The sequence below is a fragment of the Peromyscus maniculatus genome, chromosome 9, assembly GCF_049852395.1.
Source record: "Peromyscus maniculatus bairdii isolate BWxNUB_F1_BW_parent chromosome 9, HU_Pman_BW_mat_3.1, whole genome shotgun sequence".
NCBI classification, from domain to species: Eukaryota; Metazoa; Chordata; class Mammalia; order Rodentia; family Cricetidae; genus Peromyscus; species Peromyscus maniculatus.
The window spans coordinates 68,264,714-68,282,376 of record NC_134860.1 but is presented as its reverse complement, the minus strand read 5'-3'; the positions used below and the strand labels follow the sequence as shown (position 1 = coordinate 68,282,376).

General features: G+C 42.8%; 1 protein-coding gene across 10 annotated transcripts in view; it reads left to right on the top strand.

Moving 5' to 3' along the window:
• The first annotated feature begins 472 nt into the window (after positions 1-472).
• Ppp3cc (protein phosphatase 3 catalytic subunit gamma) overlaps positions 473-17,663 on the top strand; it is a 79,128-nt gene continuing 61,937 nt past the window's right edge. For 2 of the 10 annotated variants that reach the window (XM_042285107.2, XM_042285105.2), the window contains exon 1: positions 625-810. In XM_042285107.2, coding sequence (XP_042141041.2) covers positions 762-810 — 49 coding nt within the window. In that variant the 5' untranslated portion in view covers positions 625-761. Of the gene's footprint in view, positions 811-863; positions 982-13,176; positions 13,709-17,663 lie in introns of those variants that run through there. The other 8 variants (XM_076545307.1, XM_042285106.2, XM_042285103.2 and 5 more) reach the window with 7 other exon arrangements.

The window sequence follows — 17,663 nt, the reverse complement described above, 5'->3', positions numbered from 1 at the left end:
AGGTCTTTAGGATACCAGGTACAAGCTGCATGCAACAAACACAAAGTTGACTTAGGGAGTTTCAAGGTTTGGGGGCTGGAAAATGGGAGAGAGTAATCGGAGGAGCGGGGTAGAATGGATAATTTCTTCTGGAGACAAAGTGGGTGGGGGACCCAGGGGTAAGGAGAAGACTGGGGCTCTCTCTGATGAGGGGACACAGACTCGGTACCACCGAGAGTCAGGACGCCGGCCGGGCCCCAAGATCGTTGCTGCCTCTGGAGCCCCAGAGGCTGGCTTGAGCCGCTCCAGGTCGGGGTTAAGGGTGGCCAGCACCAGCCCAAGAGCATCCGCCCAACACCACCCTGACCGCGGGTAGCGTAGCAAGGATCCAGAGCGGAAAGCGGGGAGGCGCGCGTGCGCAGAGCGCGGCGGCGGCCGCGGCGGCGGCGGCGGCGGCGGCACGCGGGGCCGCCGGGAAGTTGTGAGCGAGCGCGGAGGCGCGCACGCGGGGGCCCCTGGCCGCGCGCAGCCGCGGTCTCCCTAGTTGTGTCCCCTCAGCCGCGGTCGCCGTCGCTCTCGACGCGGTCGTCCCCGCCGAGCCGCGGGCGCCGCCGCCGCCGCCGCCGCCGCCGCAGGGAGGGAGCGGCGCCGCGGCCGCCGCCGTCCGAGGACGCCCCGTATTCCGGGGCCCGGCACGGTGGCTGCCGGCTCGCCGAGCGCAGCCCGCTGGGGAGGAAGGCGGCGGCTCGCGTCCTGCGGGCCGCCGGAGCCGGGAGGAGACCATGTCCGGGAAGCAACCTCAGCTCTCCACGACCGAGCGCGTCATCAAAGGTGCCGAGCGCGCCGCGGGGAACGGCCCTCGCCGGGCGACGGCTCGGGGACTCGAGGAGGAGGAGCGGGGATGGAGGCAGCGGCGGGAGGCGCTGCAGGGCGCGGGGAGGACCGGGCGGCCGGCCGGCCGCCGGCGTCCTCGGTGACTGCTGGACGGGTACCTAGCGGGAGGTGGGTAGAGCGACCGCGCCCGCCATCCACTCCCCCAGCATCCAGGCGCTCCCTCCTCATTCCTTTTGCCTCAGCTTCTGTCTAGGGACGCGGTCTGGGGTTGTGTGAGCAGAGAGAGTTCACTTGACGCACCCCAGTCGGTTTTTCCCCCCCCTTAGGCTCAGCTCTTTCTTGACAGCCCCTTGCTTAACCCTTACAATTTTTTTTTCTTGAGGGGTGTGGTGGGTATACTGTGCACGTTTGGCCCACTTTCTGTAGATATCACAAGTCACTGCTTTTACTAAAAGAAACGTAACACAAATCTTTTTAAGGGGCTTACCGGTTTCTTGACATGTGGACTTCTCTGTTTTCGCTTTGGCCGTAGGAACTTGGTGAACAATAACCTCCGATTGAGATGTCTTACCGTTATAGCTTATTTTCATTGCTATTGGAAGAAGAAAATATAAAAGTGCTCGTTTCTCGATCTTGCAGGATTTTATGGTGTAGTTTCTGCCCGTTATCCAATAGGACCTGTCAAACATAACCACTGATTCATGTGCTTCTATTGTCCGACTGTAAGACCTCCTCCTCCTCTCTCCGTAATCATAGTTGGTGTGAAAGCACTGTTTTCTAAGAAGGTAGTATGTTAGACCAGCTGTTTCTGGGCGAGGTGGTTTTCATCACAGTGGGAGAAAACTATTAAAATACCTTCTTCCCCCATTTCATTTTGATATTAGAAGAAAGGAAACAAAGATTAGTAGTGATAATCTTTTTAAGGGGGGAGCCTATTGCGTGCTGACAGAGAGAAGGACAGTATTAATGTCATAAATGTTGGCTATCTGCCTTGCCGAACAGTACATAACGGTATTTTTGAGACTTATGTCCTTAGAATTTGGTCTCATTAGGGATTTAAGTAATTGCTCATGTAATGGATTAGTCTTTTAACAGCTAAAGTGTCCTGACCGCTTTAGTGTACGTCTTCATAGCATCTAACCCGTAAGGAGGAGATACGCCTCTTTTAATACACCAATTACTTCACACAACCCTTTCTGATGGGGCATTATGTACATTAATTTCTGAACTGTACGGTTACTATGACCAGTACAGCCAACTGTGTAAGGGTGTTGGCAGTTTCCTCCTACATTAAAATGACTTCTCACCACTGTACCACCGTAGTGTTTCATCCGCCCTTTTCTTTCTAGTACCTCTCTCTGTCAAAATACGCCTCTTTCTCAGCTGAAGTAGGCAAGGGAACCAGTTAAACCTGAATTCCGTGTCAAGTCAGGGTAAATGAGGTCTGAGCCAGGCTTAGTGGCACCCTCAGACCAGACCTTCCAGAATTTCAGTCTCATCTCTTTTTGTACCAGTTATCGCCACCATAATGTACACAGGACGTTTTAAAATGACCATTTCTTACCCTTAAACAGAAGTGGAATGAAAGGCAGTTAAAGTGTAGGTGCTGTTTATTGCTAGGTCTGTCTGCAGCTAAGTGTTCATGCGTAGGATACAAACTTGTTCTTTAGCAGAATTACAAATTACCGCATGCTGTATACTTTCAAGACCTGTGAGTGATTAAGCAGAGTTTTGTTCTGTTGTCCAGCCAGGCAAACTCAAGGTTACCCTCCTATCACAGTGGTAAGTGCTGGGATTACAGGTGAAAAAACTACATACCTAGGTTAAGCCTTTTTTTTTTATTTTTATTTATTTATTTATTTTTTTTAAGACAGGATTTTTCTATTAGTCCTGGATGTCCTGGATCTGTGGTGGTACACAACTTTAATCCCAGCCCTCAGGAGGGAGAGGCAGGCAGATCTTTGTGATTTCGAGGCTAGCCTAGTTTACAGAGTGAATTCTAGGACAGGCAAGGCTACACAGAGAAACCCTGTCTCGAAAAACCAAAAAAAAAAAAAATAAATAAAACAACTTTAGGGTAATCACTTGACCTCAGCAATGTTGGATTCTGGGTAACTTTTTTCTTGGGTTTTCTAGAGTTTGAAATAGTTGAAGTTGCTTTTTAACAAAATTGGGTGTGAGACCAACCATGGTGGTACATGCCAGTCATCCCAGGGCTGGGGAGGCGGAGGGAAGAGGATCAGGAGTTCAAGGTCTTTCTCAGCTACAGAGTGAGATCAAGGCTAGTCTGGGCAGCTTGAGATCCCATTATTAAAAAAAGAAAAGAAGGAAGGAAAGGAGGAAAGGAAAGCAAGCCAGGCACGACTGTGTGAGCAGGAAAGGCTTATTGTATCGGCCTCCAGGTCCTGAGCTGATGCTCTTTTGCCTGGACAGTTGTCTGCGTTTATTCACAGCTCCAAAGCTGTGTCAGAGGTGATGCCACACCCGGTATTTTTGGTTGTGTTATTTCCTGTTAACTTTAAAGTCTACTTAATTGTTCTGTGAGAGCAAATCTTGAAGAAGAGTGGGTGGGTGGGCGTGATTGTATTTTGAATGTCCTTTGAATGCAGCTTTCTGAAACTGAAGGGGGTAGGAAACCTGCTTTACTCTTGGCTTCTGGGCCTTAGTTAGGGAGTTGCCTTTTGTGTGTGTGTGTACTAGTAGTGTTTTTCGGTTAGTATCAGAAATAATGGGTTTCATTTGAATATTTTTATCCTTTGGTTGTGAGCCTCAGCCTGGAACAGAAGAGCCATTTCTCCAGCCCACCTGTCATCATAACTTTATCTATTGATTTATTGAGACAGGGTCTCACTGTGCAGCTAGCCATGGCTGGAACTCACTATGTGGACAAGGCTGGCCTCTGCCTCCCAGGGCTTCAGTCAAAGACATTTGATGTCACATCTGGCTTTTTACTTTGCCTTTTTATTGACACTTGTTTCTGATTAATAATCTCATTTGTAGTAATTTTCTTGTCTAGCCTGCATCATATAAATGACTTTGGAAACTTAAAAGATGATTAAGAAACATGAAAGCAGTTGCATAATCAATCCCTCTGCCCCATGATCTTGCTATGTAGCCCTGGCTGGCCTTCAAGTTGTTGAAGTCCTCTGGTCTCAACCTCCTAAGTGCTGTGATTACAGGTGTGTGCCATCATACCTAACTTCCTGCTAGATCTCTAGCTACATATGTGGTTAGTAGAGAATTCATTAGCAGTTGAAAACCACCAAAGTTAGGAAACAGATGAAATTATAACAGGATTAAAAAACAAACTGAGCCGGGCGGTGGTGGCACATGCCTTTAATCCTAGCACTTGGGAGGCAGAGTTTGAGGCCAGCCTGGTCTACAGAGCGAGTTCCAGGATACGCTCCAAAAGCTACACAGAGAAACCCAAACCGAAACAGCCTCATCCTAGCCTGGAAACACCTGTTTCAAAATGCAGAGGTTATGTGAGTGGACTCCTGTCCGTGGGTGAAGAGGCAAACTTCTGGAGGCATTTGTCTGGTGGCTGACTTCTTCTGCAGCTTATTTTATGTTTAAAACCTCTTAGGATCTAACTCACTAAGTGCTGTCTACAGTGTCCCCTAACTGTTCGTTTGTTTCTCTGCTTTGAAAGTCACAATTCGATGAACCTCTAAGGCAGAGGCTCTGAACTGGGGTCTTGCTGCTAGCATCTGGGGCAGAGAACTAGGAACTCAAATAACTGAGTTATGAGATATTTCCATTTAACAACCCTCTTCCCCCATTTTCAAGTTTCTTTTCTTATTTGGAGGTCTTTTTTGTGTTTGTTTTTTTTTTTTCTTGGTGTCATCCTCTTTTATGTCACAGGGGTTTTTAAGTATTTTTCTCTTTTATGTAGTCTGAACCCTGCTAATCATGAAACTTGGAAGGCAGAAAGAGAAGAAAACAAAAACTTCATGCCCGAAACAGCTGCTATTAATACTCTCCTGCATTTCCATTTCCTGGGAATTTTGAATTAAAAAGAAAACAGATCACACACACTAAAGCTTTCATTAGACAAATCTTTCATATTTTAACATAAACATTGTAGTTTTACAGAAATGCTCCCATGAAGTTTGCAGACGGCATGAGCATGGTTTGAAAGTCTTTTTGCTGCTACATTGGCACCTTAAGTTTTCAGTGGGGGTAGCACAATACCAATCCTGAAAAACCTCTTCCTATATGAATTTCCAATGTAAGTAAGACTTAGGGTGTATGCTTGTGCTTGCCAGCAGGGTTTGGTTCAGGCTTGATTTGCAGTTGTAGTCAATAATAACTGCAAACCTTAAGACACTCGAAGTTGTTGCTATTGAGATTCATGCATCTGAATAGAACTCAGACATTGTAAACACCTAATTCTTTTTGTGAGTGGGGATAAGCTGCTCTCTTTAGCCTATGCTATTTGGGTGTGACCAAAGCTTTATATTAGACATTTGATGGTACAGCTTTCTACAAGCAACATTATCACTTGTTTGTTTTAGTTCTGGAGATAGAGCCTTGAGTTGTGTGACTGCTGGGCAAGCACTGTGGCACTGAGCTATGTGCTCAGTCTAATAACTTACAACCACTTTTACTATAAAGTCTCTACGTTACCAGATGAGTTAAGAGGGAAATAATAAGGACTCAAAGAGACAAGTAATTAAAGCCCTTTCTTAGGCCATATTTGGTAATAGGAATAGAACACTTTTCCATTAGGCTAACATTTTTGGAAAAAATTTAATGTTTAGATTTACATATGTAAGAGAATTATTCAGCTAATTGTGTCACTTGTCATTTTGGAGTGTCTTATTTGGAGCCACTTAATTGCCAAATGACTAGTGGAAATGAAAGCATGTCTCACAGTCTCACTACTGCCCTCATGGTACAACCATTTGTAGAATGTAACAGTTTTCAAGTTTTAATGCATGGAGAAACACCTGCACTTCACCAGAGAGGAAAGAGAAGCAGGTAAATCAGAAGTGCCAGCGACAGCGGTGAAGTGCAGAGTAGGGTTCGAGGCAACTGACTGAGTCTGTTAAGAAGCCGGAGAGGTGGCCTAGCAGTTCAGAGCGCTTGTTGATTTTACGAGGATCCAGGTGTGGTTCCCAGCATCCACATGGTAGCTCACAATCATCTGTGACTCCAGTTTCAGGGCATCTGATTCTGATTTCTGTGGGCATCAGGCATGCATATGGTACACATACATGCACACAGGCAAAACAATCATACACATAAAATAAAATTAAAAAATTTAAAAAGGGTAACAAGTTATTTTGATATATTTAAAAATAGTCTTATCAGCCTAATTTTAAAAATTACATAAATGATGTGCAGTGGTAATTTATTATTTTATTAAGAGACTAGAGTGAAGGAAAAATGGTTGAGGATAGATATTAAAACTTCATGAAGCTGGGCAACAGTGGCACACACCTTTAATCCCAGCACTCGGGAGGCAGAGGCAGGGATCTCTGTGAGTTCGAGGCCAGCCTGCTCTACAGAGCAAGATCCAGGACAGGCACCAAAACTACACAGAGAAACCTTGTCTCGAAAAACCAAAAAAAAACAAACAAACAAACAAAAATAATAGTAGTAATAATAAAAAACCCCAAAAACAAACAAACAAAAAAACAAACAAAAAGCTGTTCATGCGTAGAGGAGAAAGGATGTTCTAAGCTTACTTCCTGTTCTGTTAACCACACCACTTACCAGTTTAGGAATTGGCTCAAGTGACAAGCTAACAGTCATTTCAGCTCTTCTCCTTTTCGCTGCAGAGCCGGTCCCACCAGCTGAGAGAAACTGGACTTCTGGTTTCTGAATAGCCTGCTTCATCCCTCCCTCAGCTTCCTCATCCATTGAGGGCCTTTTGCTCCAGCTGTTTATTCTCCATGCTTGTCCAGGATCTGTGACTAATGTCAAGAACTCTTCTTAAACTTGGATTCATGTTTCATGAGTTCTTCCTGCCTGAAGGATAGGTTCTGAGTTGGTGAACAGTACCGCCCTGCACGCTAAACCTCTCTAACCTCCCTCTCCACTTCCTCTTCAACACCTCACATCTCCAATTTATTAACCACTGCTCGTAGGTCCCTGGGTGTTTTGCATTTGTGACTGGGCATTACTTCCATGTAGAATTTGTCCTACAGCCTGCCTCATCCATTTATCTTTCAAGATTGAGCTGAGAGAACTTCTGAAAATTGTTTTCCTCTACTAGATGGCTATATGTAAAGAATAATGGCTTTAGCTGGGTGATGGTGATGCAGGCCTTTAATCCCAGCACTCTGGAGGCAGAGGCAGGAGGATCTCTCTGAGTTCCAGGCCAGCCTGGTCTACAGAACTAGTTCTAGGACAGCCAGGGCTACACAGGGAAACCCTGTTTCAAAAAAAATAAAATAAAATAAATGGCTTTAGGTCATGGCTCCAAAGTCAGATTTACCTGGATTCAAATTCTTCCTTTTAGTAGGTGGCTGCTCGGCCATGAACAAACCAGTTGGGCAGTTTGCTTGTCTAGAAGAGGGATAATGAAAAACTTAGAAGGTAATTGGAAAGATTAATGCTCTCCAAAGTGCAGTGGCAGGCACACCGTAAGTTGTATGTGTGTATCAGATGCTGCTTTTACCGCCTCCGCCGTTGTTGCTGACTATTATTTCCTGTGAACTCCCACCAATAATCTACTGCTCCACAAACTCTTGGAAAAGATTCATTTCTTTTTATTTTATGAGTATGAGCATTTGTCTACATGTATGTATGTGCACCATGTGTGCCCAGAAGAGGGTGTTTGGATCCCTTGGAACTGGAGTCATAGATCATTGTGGGCCACATTTGTGGGTGCTGGGAACTGAACCCAGGTCCTCATCAATAGCAACAAGTGCTCTTAACCACCAGGCTTTCTCTCCAGCCCCAGTTTTACAAACATTTGGGAGTGTTTTCGTGTTGGATGTAGACACTGTAGTTCAGTGGTAGAGCACTTGCCTAGTATGCATGTAACCCTGGGTCCATTGTTGAGTACCACTCTCCCTTCCCAAATATTTCACACTAAACTTTTTTTCAGGGCAATAAGTGTGACTCCTTAAAGCGGAATACAGTGTCTAGCTCATGGCTTGGACCTAGGAAATGTTTAAGTGCAACTATAAGAACCTGTATTTCTGGGTAGCAGTATAGGAAAGAGAGTATGCTCTGCTCACTACAGCCTGTGTGACTTTTCTTCTTTACTATTGCTTGCTGTAGATTTAAAATAGGCGCTAGTACTGACCTCAGACTTCAAAGAGTAGTGTATGGGAAGTGCTTAGCACAGTTCCCATTGGAGGCACTTAGTAAATAAATGCCAGCAGTTACTCATTAAGTTACTCTTTGGCTGGGGGTGTAGTTCACTGGTAGAGCTTGCTTAGCATGTTTGAGGCCCCAACACAGAAGTGGGTGTTAACTGTAAATCTTGATGACATTTGACAGGGAACCTGTTCTGTGTAAACTGGCATATGAAATAAAGAAAGCGATATAGTGTGCTTTCCAACCTTATTCTCCTTCACTTCTCAAAGATTTCAACTTAAAATACTTAAGAAGAATGGTGAAGTGTCTTTTTCGTAGTATACATAGGATTTTGGAAATCTGTCTATTCATAAACAAGTATTGATGAATTCTTACTATGTTGCACACATTTTTGGTTATATTTAGAAGCTTAAACACTGCTTGGGATGTACTCACAGAGTATAGCACTTAATAGCCTCCCCAAAATGTAACAGAACATTAGGACCATGGAGCTGCCTGTGACTAATGCTTGTGAAAAAGTGGATGACTAAACTAGACCACATCTGGTGTGAAAGGTTTACTCCCACACTCTGTAAATTGATAATCTTTTAAACTTTGGTTATGATCGGTGGCTAAAAAGATGAGTCTTAATTTGCATTTTTCTATGGATGGCTAGGCTTTGTTTAAAAGTAAGGTGAGGTAGGTTGGCATAATAAAGGTGGACTTGGTCACTCTAGGCTATTACAAAATTGTTATTGTTATTAATTTTGTTTGTTTGTTTTTTGAAATAGGGTTTCTCTGTGTAACTGCTCTGGCTGTCCTGGAACTCGCTCTGTAGACCAGGCTGGCCTGGAGCTCATGCCTGCCTCTGCCTCCTGAGTGCTGGCATTAGGTGTAGGCGACCACTGACCGGCATAAAGTTATTATTTTAATATTTTATTATTATTAACATTGTGTTGTTTTATGTGGAAGTTCATGTGTTTACAGGGTGTATGTGGATGTGGTTTGCCTGTATGTGGAGGCCAGAGAAAAATCTCAGGTATCCTGAGAAAGAAGTCTCATCAACCTTTGAGACAAGGTCTCTCCTTAGGCTAGACTGGCTGGGTCAGCGATCCCTAGAGAGCTTCCCTAGTGCTGGGATTACCAGTTATACACAGACTTTTTACATGAATTCTGGGGATCAGATGGAGATTTTCAAAGAAGCACTTTACTGACTGAGCTGTCCCAAGCCCCTAGTTGGTTATTTTGACTACCCTACACTGTTATGGAGAACACGGTGTCACTGTAGAGCTGTTGTTGGCCAGAGGGTGCAGAGTCTGAGATAGAAAGGAGGGATCTGTTGATGTTGCATATCTGGGTGACTGAAATAAACTCACAGGGTTACAGTTATGTATTTAGTTGCTAGTGGTGGTGGTGGGGTGCACACAGGAAGGCTGGGCCATGCCTTTGGAGGCCAGAGGAGATCTTTCAGGAATTGGTTCTCTCCTACCGTGTGGATTACTAGGGTGGAGCTCACGTGGTCAGGCTTGGCAGCTAGAGCCTTTACCTGCTGAGCCATCTTGCCGACTTTTGTCTTTGGCTTTTTGAAACAAGATCTCACTATGTATCTCAGGCTGGCCTTGAACTTAATATATTCCTGCCTTCTGCCTCCTCTGCCTTTCAAGTGCTAGAGGTGTCTACAGGCATTACAGAGATGGGAGATTACTCCCAGCAACCCCAGTTCTTAGAAAATCAAACACCTTATCCAAATAACTACATCTACTTAATATCCTGTAACACTCAATGGAGCCTTCCTTTTTAAAGATTTGTTTTATTTTTCTCTGTGTGTGTGTGTGTGTGTGTGTGTGTGTGTGAGAGAGAGAGAGAGAGAGAGAGAGAGAGGGAGGGAGGGAGGGAGGGAGGGAGGGAGGGAGGGAGGGAGGGAGGGAGGGAGGGAGGGAGCCAGTGAAGTCCAGAGAGGGTAATGGATCCCTGGAGCTGGAATTATTAATGGTTGTAAGCCACTCAGAGTGTAGGTGCTGGGGCTGGAACTTGGGTCCTCTGCAAGAGCAATATGCATTCTTAACTACTGAGCCATCTCTCTAGTCCCTCCTTTGATTTTTATTTCTTTTTGAGATAGCATCTCATTAAGTTACCCAGGCTGGCCTCAAATGCATTATCTTCCTGTCTTAGCCTCCTAAGTGCATAAAATTCTCCTATGCCTTCTAGAAAAAAGTTATTGTTTCTGTTAACTGTCACTGATTATTAGCGATAGAAGGGCTACTTCTTAGCTGTTTTTTGACAGTGATTTCTGTGAGCATCAGAACAGAGGGAATGGTCTCCAAGAGCTCCTGTCAGGTCACTGAAGTAAATTTCTTGTCCCATTAAGTTATGTAAGAATCTAAAAAGAACATATGATTTTCAGTATTTAATCCAACCTCCTCAGTAGTGAATAGTTCATGATTGGAAAGACAGGTGAGTAGATTAGGAAAGGAGCATGCAGATGTAGGGCAGGTTTGCTGGCTTAAAATAGAGATGAAGCAGAGTTGTTTGTGGTGAACAGAGATAGCTATTTAGATAAATCCTCCTGTCCATGAGGGTAAGGACATACAGTAATCTAAAAATAGCCACCTATAGGCCCGTAGCTTTTCAGATCTATCTTTGTACCTTAGGATTAAAGTGGTCATCTCCAGTATGGCATTTTCTCATTGATGCAGGTCTGCCTCATTTGATTTTATTTTTATTTGCTTATACTACTTACTCTGTTTAGATAATAGGTTTATATTATAGCACCACAGCTTGAATTTGATGACAAGAAGGTTGCAGAATTTTTTTCCGTGTACTTTAGTTTAAAAACTTAGTTTTAAATTTAATTTTCACTTTGATAATTATACACAAATGTTACAAGAAAATGTACAGAAGACCTCCCCACCCTTCTTCTAAGTCCCAGTTTGCCATAGTGTCAACTTTACACACCACCAAGTCCTATACCCTAAACAACAGAGTGGCATTGCATAAATCCAGAGGTAGTTATTTGTGTGTGTGTGTGTGTGTGTGTGCATGCATGTATGTTTGTGTGTGTGTCTATGCATCATATGCCTTGCTTACTTCTGTGATCATGCCTACAGAGCAGCACAATCAAGATGCAGATCAGTGGGCTGGGAGCCTAGCTCAGTGGCTGACGACTTGCTTAGCATTTACATATGTAAAATAATAAAATGCTATTCAACAGTACCAGCAACAAAAACTTCTTATAATATTTCTCCTTTACAGCAATACCAGTAACTTCTCCCACCAAAAATTCAATTTTATAGTTTGAGTCATTTGTAAGTCTGTTTTGATTAAGATTTTGCTTCTGAATTGGAAGTGCTGTAAAGTAATATAACAGAAACCGACAGGTGGTTAAAAGCTAGGTTTCCTGTGGAGTTCGTAAAAACCATGATGAGAAACAAGGGTGCCTTGGCCCCATTCCAGAGAAGTGTTGAAAGCCTTGGTTAGTCTAAAAGTGTAAGTTGCAAAAGGATGCACAGTATAGTACAACTTAGATAAAAAGATGTTTGTATAACAAATCAAAATACACATTAGTAAAGTTATATACACATGAGAAGAATATACCACTTTAAGGTACTATTTAACCTGTAGGGAGAAAGATGCATTCTGGTTTGTTTGTTTTTTTTAATTCATTGAAATGGGGACTGGAGAGGTGGCTCAGTGGTTAAAAGCACTGGCTGCTCCTTCTGAGGACCCAACTCAATTCCCAGAACTTATATTAGGCAGTTTACAACCGCCTATAACTCCATTTCCAGGATGTCGGGTGCACTCATATACACACCCCCCACATACACATAATTAAAAATGAAATTAAGCCAGGGCTACATAGAGAAACTCTGTCTCAAAAAATCAAAAATAAATAAATTAATATTTAAATTAAATCTTTGAAATGGGTATGGAAAGGTTGAATATTTTATATTTGCACAATTGGCATGTGGTATTTATATTATTTGCTGTACCACTGTATATAGAGGACCCCAGTTTGATTCCCAGCACCCACAAGGTGGCTTATGGCCATTCATAACTTCAGTTTCAGAGGATCCAACTCCCTCTTCTGACCTTTGTAGGCACCAGGGACACCCATAGTACATATGCATACCTTCAGGCAAAACATTCACCATACATGTAAAATAATATAGATCTAAAAAAATGTCAAGTCTCCATATATACAATGTATTACATATGTGTCTGGAATTTTTTCTTTTCTCCCCTTTAGTATATCTTATTTTTCATTTTTGTGCAAGAGTTGAAGGACAGCTAAACAGATTTTCTTTTAATATCATAAATGAATCTGGTGCTCCCTAAAGCTAGTTCTTTCCTCACTATATAATTTCCCGTGCTTACAGTCTGTCCTAGGCTGACTAGTGGTGGTACTGCCACTGTGCTGACAGGCCCGGTGTGTGGTCTTCTGCACTTGGGAACGTCACATTTGTGGTTATAGCTTCTTTTGTTTTGTTTTGTTTTCAGGTAGACTCTTCAGTAGGTAGTTGGCTTTGAACTTGCTACATAGGCCAGGTTGGCTTCAAACTTGAGGTGATCCTCCTGCCTCTGCCTCTTGCCTCTGCTTCCCAAGTGCCAAGATTATAGGCATGTGCTATCATACATGGTATTTTCTTTTCTTTTTCTTTTTCTTTTTTTTTTTTTTTGGTTTTTCGAGACAGGGTTTCTTTGGGTAGCACTGGCTGTCCTAGAACTTGCTGTGTAGACCTGGCTGACCTGAGACTCACAGAGATCCTCCTGCCTCTGCCTCCCACATGCTAGGATTAAAGGCGTGTGCCTCCACTGCCCAGCCATATATGGTCTTTTCTATCTTGTTTTATGTGAATTGTTTTATCTTACTTAACTAGAATATAAGGTTCTTCAAGGGAGACTCCTGTGTTAATCTTACATATGCCATGTGCCACCACACAGTGAGATAGTAGTAGATAAATATGTAATTATTTAACAATAATGTAATTATTTCCCTAGTGTTTTTCCCTTGGCATTTTAGATTTTACTTGGAAAATCCTTCTAGCTCATTGTTTACCAAAGATTCCAGAACTTCCCTTTTACAAATATCATTATTACCCAGAATTCTAGGCTGGAAATAGAAACATAGATTTGTTAGGTATTGAGTGTTTGTGTTAGTAATGTGTACTCTATCAGCCTTTAAAAGGATGATACTGGATGACTGGACTTGAATTGTAGGAGATGAAAGTGTGATGTCGAAGCTTCATAAAGAAATGGAGTGTGACCCACACACATCTTTCCTAGCTTTCATTAGTAAGGAAGATGATGTTAGTTGTGGCCAGTGGGTTTATTTCTCTAAGCTTGCTGTGTTTTTGTTGGTTTGTTTTGAGACAGAGTCTCACATAGCCCAGGGCAGCCTGAAAGTAGCTAAGTAGCTGAGGCTCTTGAACTGATCCTTACCACGCCCACTCCCCAGTGCTGGGCTTACAAGGGTGCGCTTCCGCTTCGTGCCTGATCAAGTCTGTTGCTGTTAAATAAAATTAAGGAGGTCAGTAATCTTCATCTGGAAGTAAATGACAGAAGAATAAAATGCCCCATTATTACAGCGAAGAGTTCAGTGAGTTTATGTCCTGTTTCACATACTGAAATTGACACCAGAAAGGTAAATGCAATGGTTTATTAGTTTTATCTTGGCTCTCTTTTAAACTAGAACTACAAGTTTCTTACAGTTTTTTTTAGTGTAACTCAGGTGCGAAGTAATGTTGAAAATAATTTAATAATAGTTGACTTTTTTTTAGTGTCTGTAAGAATTGGATTGGATTCAGGTTTATACCATATAACCACTTCCCTGTTACTTTGCATCTTGTATCTGAACTATTTGTCCTTTTCTGCCTATATTGTTGTTGTTTACACTTAGACATGACTGATCTCTCAGGTTATTTTCATTCCAGCCCATGGCATAATGCTCTGATTTATGTATCAGGGCGTAGGAAGCTGGGAGATGGCTCAGTGGGTTAACTACTAGCACTCCTGTAAAAGGCCAGCTTTGGTGGCTAGCACTTGTAATCCCTTGGGACGCATGCACACACTCAAGGAAACCAGAAGAGGGCGCTCGATCCCCTGGAGCAATTGTGAACCTCCCTGTAATGGGTACTGGGAACCAAACTTGGTCTTCTGAAAAGTGTTCTTGACCACTGAGACATCTCTCCAGCCCTATTTATTCATTTACTTTTTTGAGATAGGGTCTTGCTGTTTAGTCTTCATTCTGCCTTCTGCCTCAGCCTTCTCAGTGCTAGGATTATGCTAGGGTTACAGGTGTAAACCACAATTCCTTCTAGAGGGAGAGATTTGGGGGGCGATGGGAAGGTTTTGTATATTGGTTGTATATACATGTGTAAAAAATTGTCAGACACAGTAGTCTGTAAACATCTACAGACTATAAAAAACAATAAATTTATTTTAAAAAGTAGTTCTGGAGGCTATACTATAAAATTGATGCAGATTTCATGCAGATAACTTACTTTGGTTAAAATGAGGTTGTGGTATTGATAGATTACTGAGAAATTTAACTGAAAGTCTGAAAGAAAAAGACAAACAGCCCCTCTGTGTGGAGATTGCTTTAGAAAGATAAAAGATTTTGTTATTTCAGTAACAAAAAAAATGCATCTATTATATTAACAGTGGTCATTTTAATTGGTAGGATTAGAAGAGATTTGTGCTATTTTTTGATGCTCCTTAATTAAAAAAATAGTTTTACATTTCTCTCTCTCTCTCTCTCTCTCTCTCTCTCTCTCTCTCTCTCTCTCTCTCTCTGTGTGTGTGTGTGTGTGTGTGTGTGTGTTTTATGTGGTGCTAGGATCAGACTCAGGCACTTGTACCTCTTAAGGAAGGGTTCTATTACTGAGCTGTATCCCCTGCCCAATATATAATATCTATGATTTTAAAAAATCCTTGGGAGCTGGAGAGATGGTTCAGCAGTTAAAATCTCTTACTGCTTGTGCATACACACACACACACATACACACACACACACACACACACAGAGTGATATAGTGTGTACTCTAATAAAATTTGCCTGATGATCAGAGAACAGAACAAGCCACTAGATTAAACATAGAGGCCAGGCAGTGGTGGCACACAACTTTAATCCTAGTACTTGGGAGGCAGAGATCTGTCTGGATGTCTGGATCTCTGAGTTTCAAGCCACCCTGGAATGAGATTGACTCTGTCTAGGAGAGAAACAGCCAGACAGTGGTGGCCCACACCTTTAATCCCAGCACTTGAGATCATCACATTGAAACCAAGGCACCACCACGTGAAGCCCTGGTTTTCCTTCTTGAGAGAGACTTTCTCAGTGGCCTTGAGCTCACCAAGTGGGTATGCTAGCGGAGTAGTGTGCCCCAGGGGTCCACCTGACTCTGCCCCCCTGTACTGGGATTATATGTGCCAACCTTTTCTGTGTGGGTTCTAAGTACTGGGCTTGAGACCTTGTGCTTGGAAGGTACTGAACTGTCTCACTAGACCTGTGGTTTGCTTTCAATAAGTTCAAAATCTCAAACTCATTACCACCTCGAACTACTTGATAATTTTCTAGTCTTATAGAAACAGTGAATTTCTTATCTTCTGACATCCAGCAATACTCAGATTGAATATTAGGTAAATTCCAACTAGATTGAATATTACTAGTATTGCTGTTGATTGATTCACTTATAATGGAATGAAATACAAGTCTAAAATCATTTATTTTTTATTATTAATAACTATATTGTTAAATAATTTTAAAAGGTGTTTTGTAAAAATTCTTCTTATCCATTTTATCAGTTGCTTCCTTAAAGTATAAAGCCCACCACTATAGAACACCAGGGGTGAAAAACAACCTTTATTTATTTAGCTTATTGTGGAAAGTAATGTCATCCCCTGCAAAGAAAAGTCAGAAAGTCTGTAAAAGGTGTAAAGGAGTTGAGGTAAAGTTAGCAGTCTGGTCAGGGGGTGATTACAATCTAATTTGAATGGATTTGCCTTTAGTCTGCATGAGCTCCCTCAAAGTTGCAGATCAGTTTGTAGAGTAGGGTCTTGAGTGTCTAGGACAGTGGTTCTCAACCTGTGGGTCACAGCCCTTTCATAGGGGTCACATAGCAGATATCTGCATATCAGATGTTTGCATTATGATTCATAACAGTAGCAAAATGATAGTTGTGAAGTAACAACAAACATAATGTTCTGATTGGGGTCACCACACATGATAGAGTATTAAAGAGTCTCAGCATCAGGAAGGTGGAGAGTCTGTCTAAGGGTCCGAGGCTGCAGAACAATGCTGGAGCTCGGGCTGCCTGCGCTGCACAGTGGGGTTTACTTTAATTCAGTTTCTCTGGCTTAGTCTGTCCTGGACATTTCATGCAGTTTATGGCTTCTGTTTTCTTTCGCTGTTTTTCTTTCGCTGTCTCTACTTCTGATCATTCTTTATTCAAACCAGGCATTTACCATTGAGAGCTGTACCCTTTCTTGATAGGTTGTAAATGCTTATCAAGCCTTTCATGATATAGATTGTGACCTCAAGTGCTGGCCCATTTCCTGTATAACGACTTGTTCTGTCATCTGGGTGACAGAGACAGCATAGCACCATTTAAGGTTCTGGAGATGACACGTGGAGTGTCCCAGACAGAGACTCGGACAAGAACTCGTATTTAATCTTCCATATACCCCATAATCAGTTGGAGCTTCCTTTTCATTTATTCATCTGCTTGTTTTGTTTAGGGACAGCTTCTTTTGATAGCCAAGCAATTAAACAAACTAGTAAAAAAATAATATTATTTATATGTGTGTGCATGGTGTGTGTGTGCATGATGTGTGTGGAGGTCCAAACTTTGTGCAGGCAGTGCTCTTCTTCCACCATTAAGTGTGTTCCTGAGATAGCTCTCAGCTCACCAGGCTTGAGTGTTCCCGAGATAGCTCTCAGCTCACCAGGCTTGAGTGTTCCCGAGATAGCTCTAAGCTCACCAGGCTTGAGTGTTCCCGAGATAGCTCTCAGCTCACCAGGCTTGAGTGTTCCCGAGATAGCTCTCAACTCACCAGGCTTGAGTGTTCCTGAGATATCTCTCAGCTCACCAGGCTTATCCATCAAGCACCTTTACCTGCTGAGCCAGCTATCACCAGTAATCTTTTAAAATTTGATTTGCATCGTTTACCTTTACAAGTACCTGAATAACTATTCTGTATTTGATGATGGCAAGGGTAAAGGTCTTGATAGTGCCAACAGTAAAGGAAGGTGTGGGGCCTATGACAGTCTAGAACTGTGAACCACAGGGAAGAGAGCAAAAGAGACAAGAGATTGACAGTTCGATTGCCCTGTTGTTTTTCTCTCAAACTCTTAGAAAAGGGGGGGGGGCTAGGTTTATTTCACATGTCAACAGAGAGATCCAGAGGAGACTGATTCTCTGAGAAAGGGAGGCCGTTAGGGGCAGGCACTCCTTAGGTGACAGGACAGGCACTCATCACATACTGCTGCTGTAGTAGAAGCAACTGTCAGGTTCTGGTAGAAGCTTGCAGTCTGGGCAAGAACTAGTGAGAGTGTAAACTAGAGAGTTGCTAGAAGTTGCAAAGCTCCAGTGTCAGGTTGA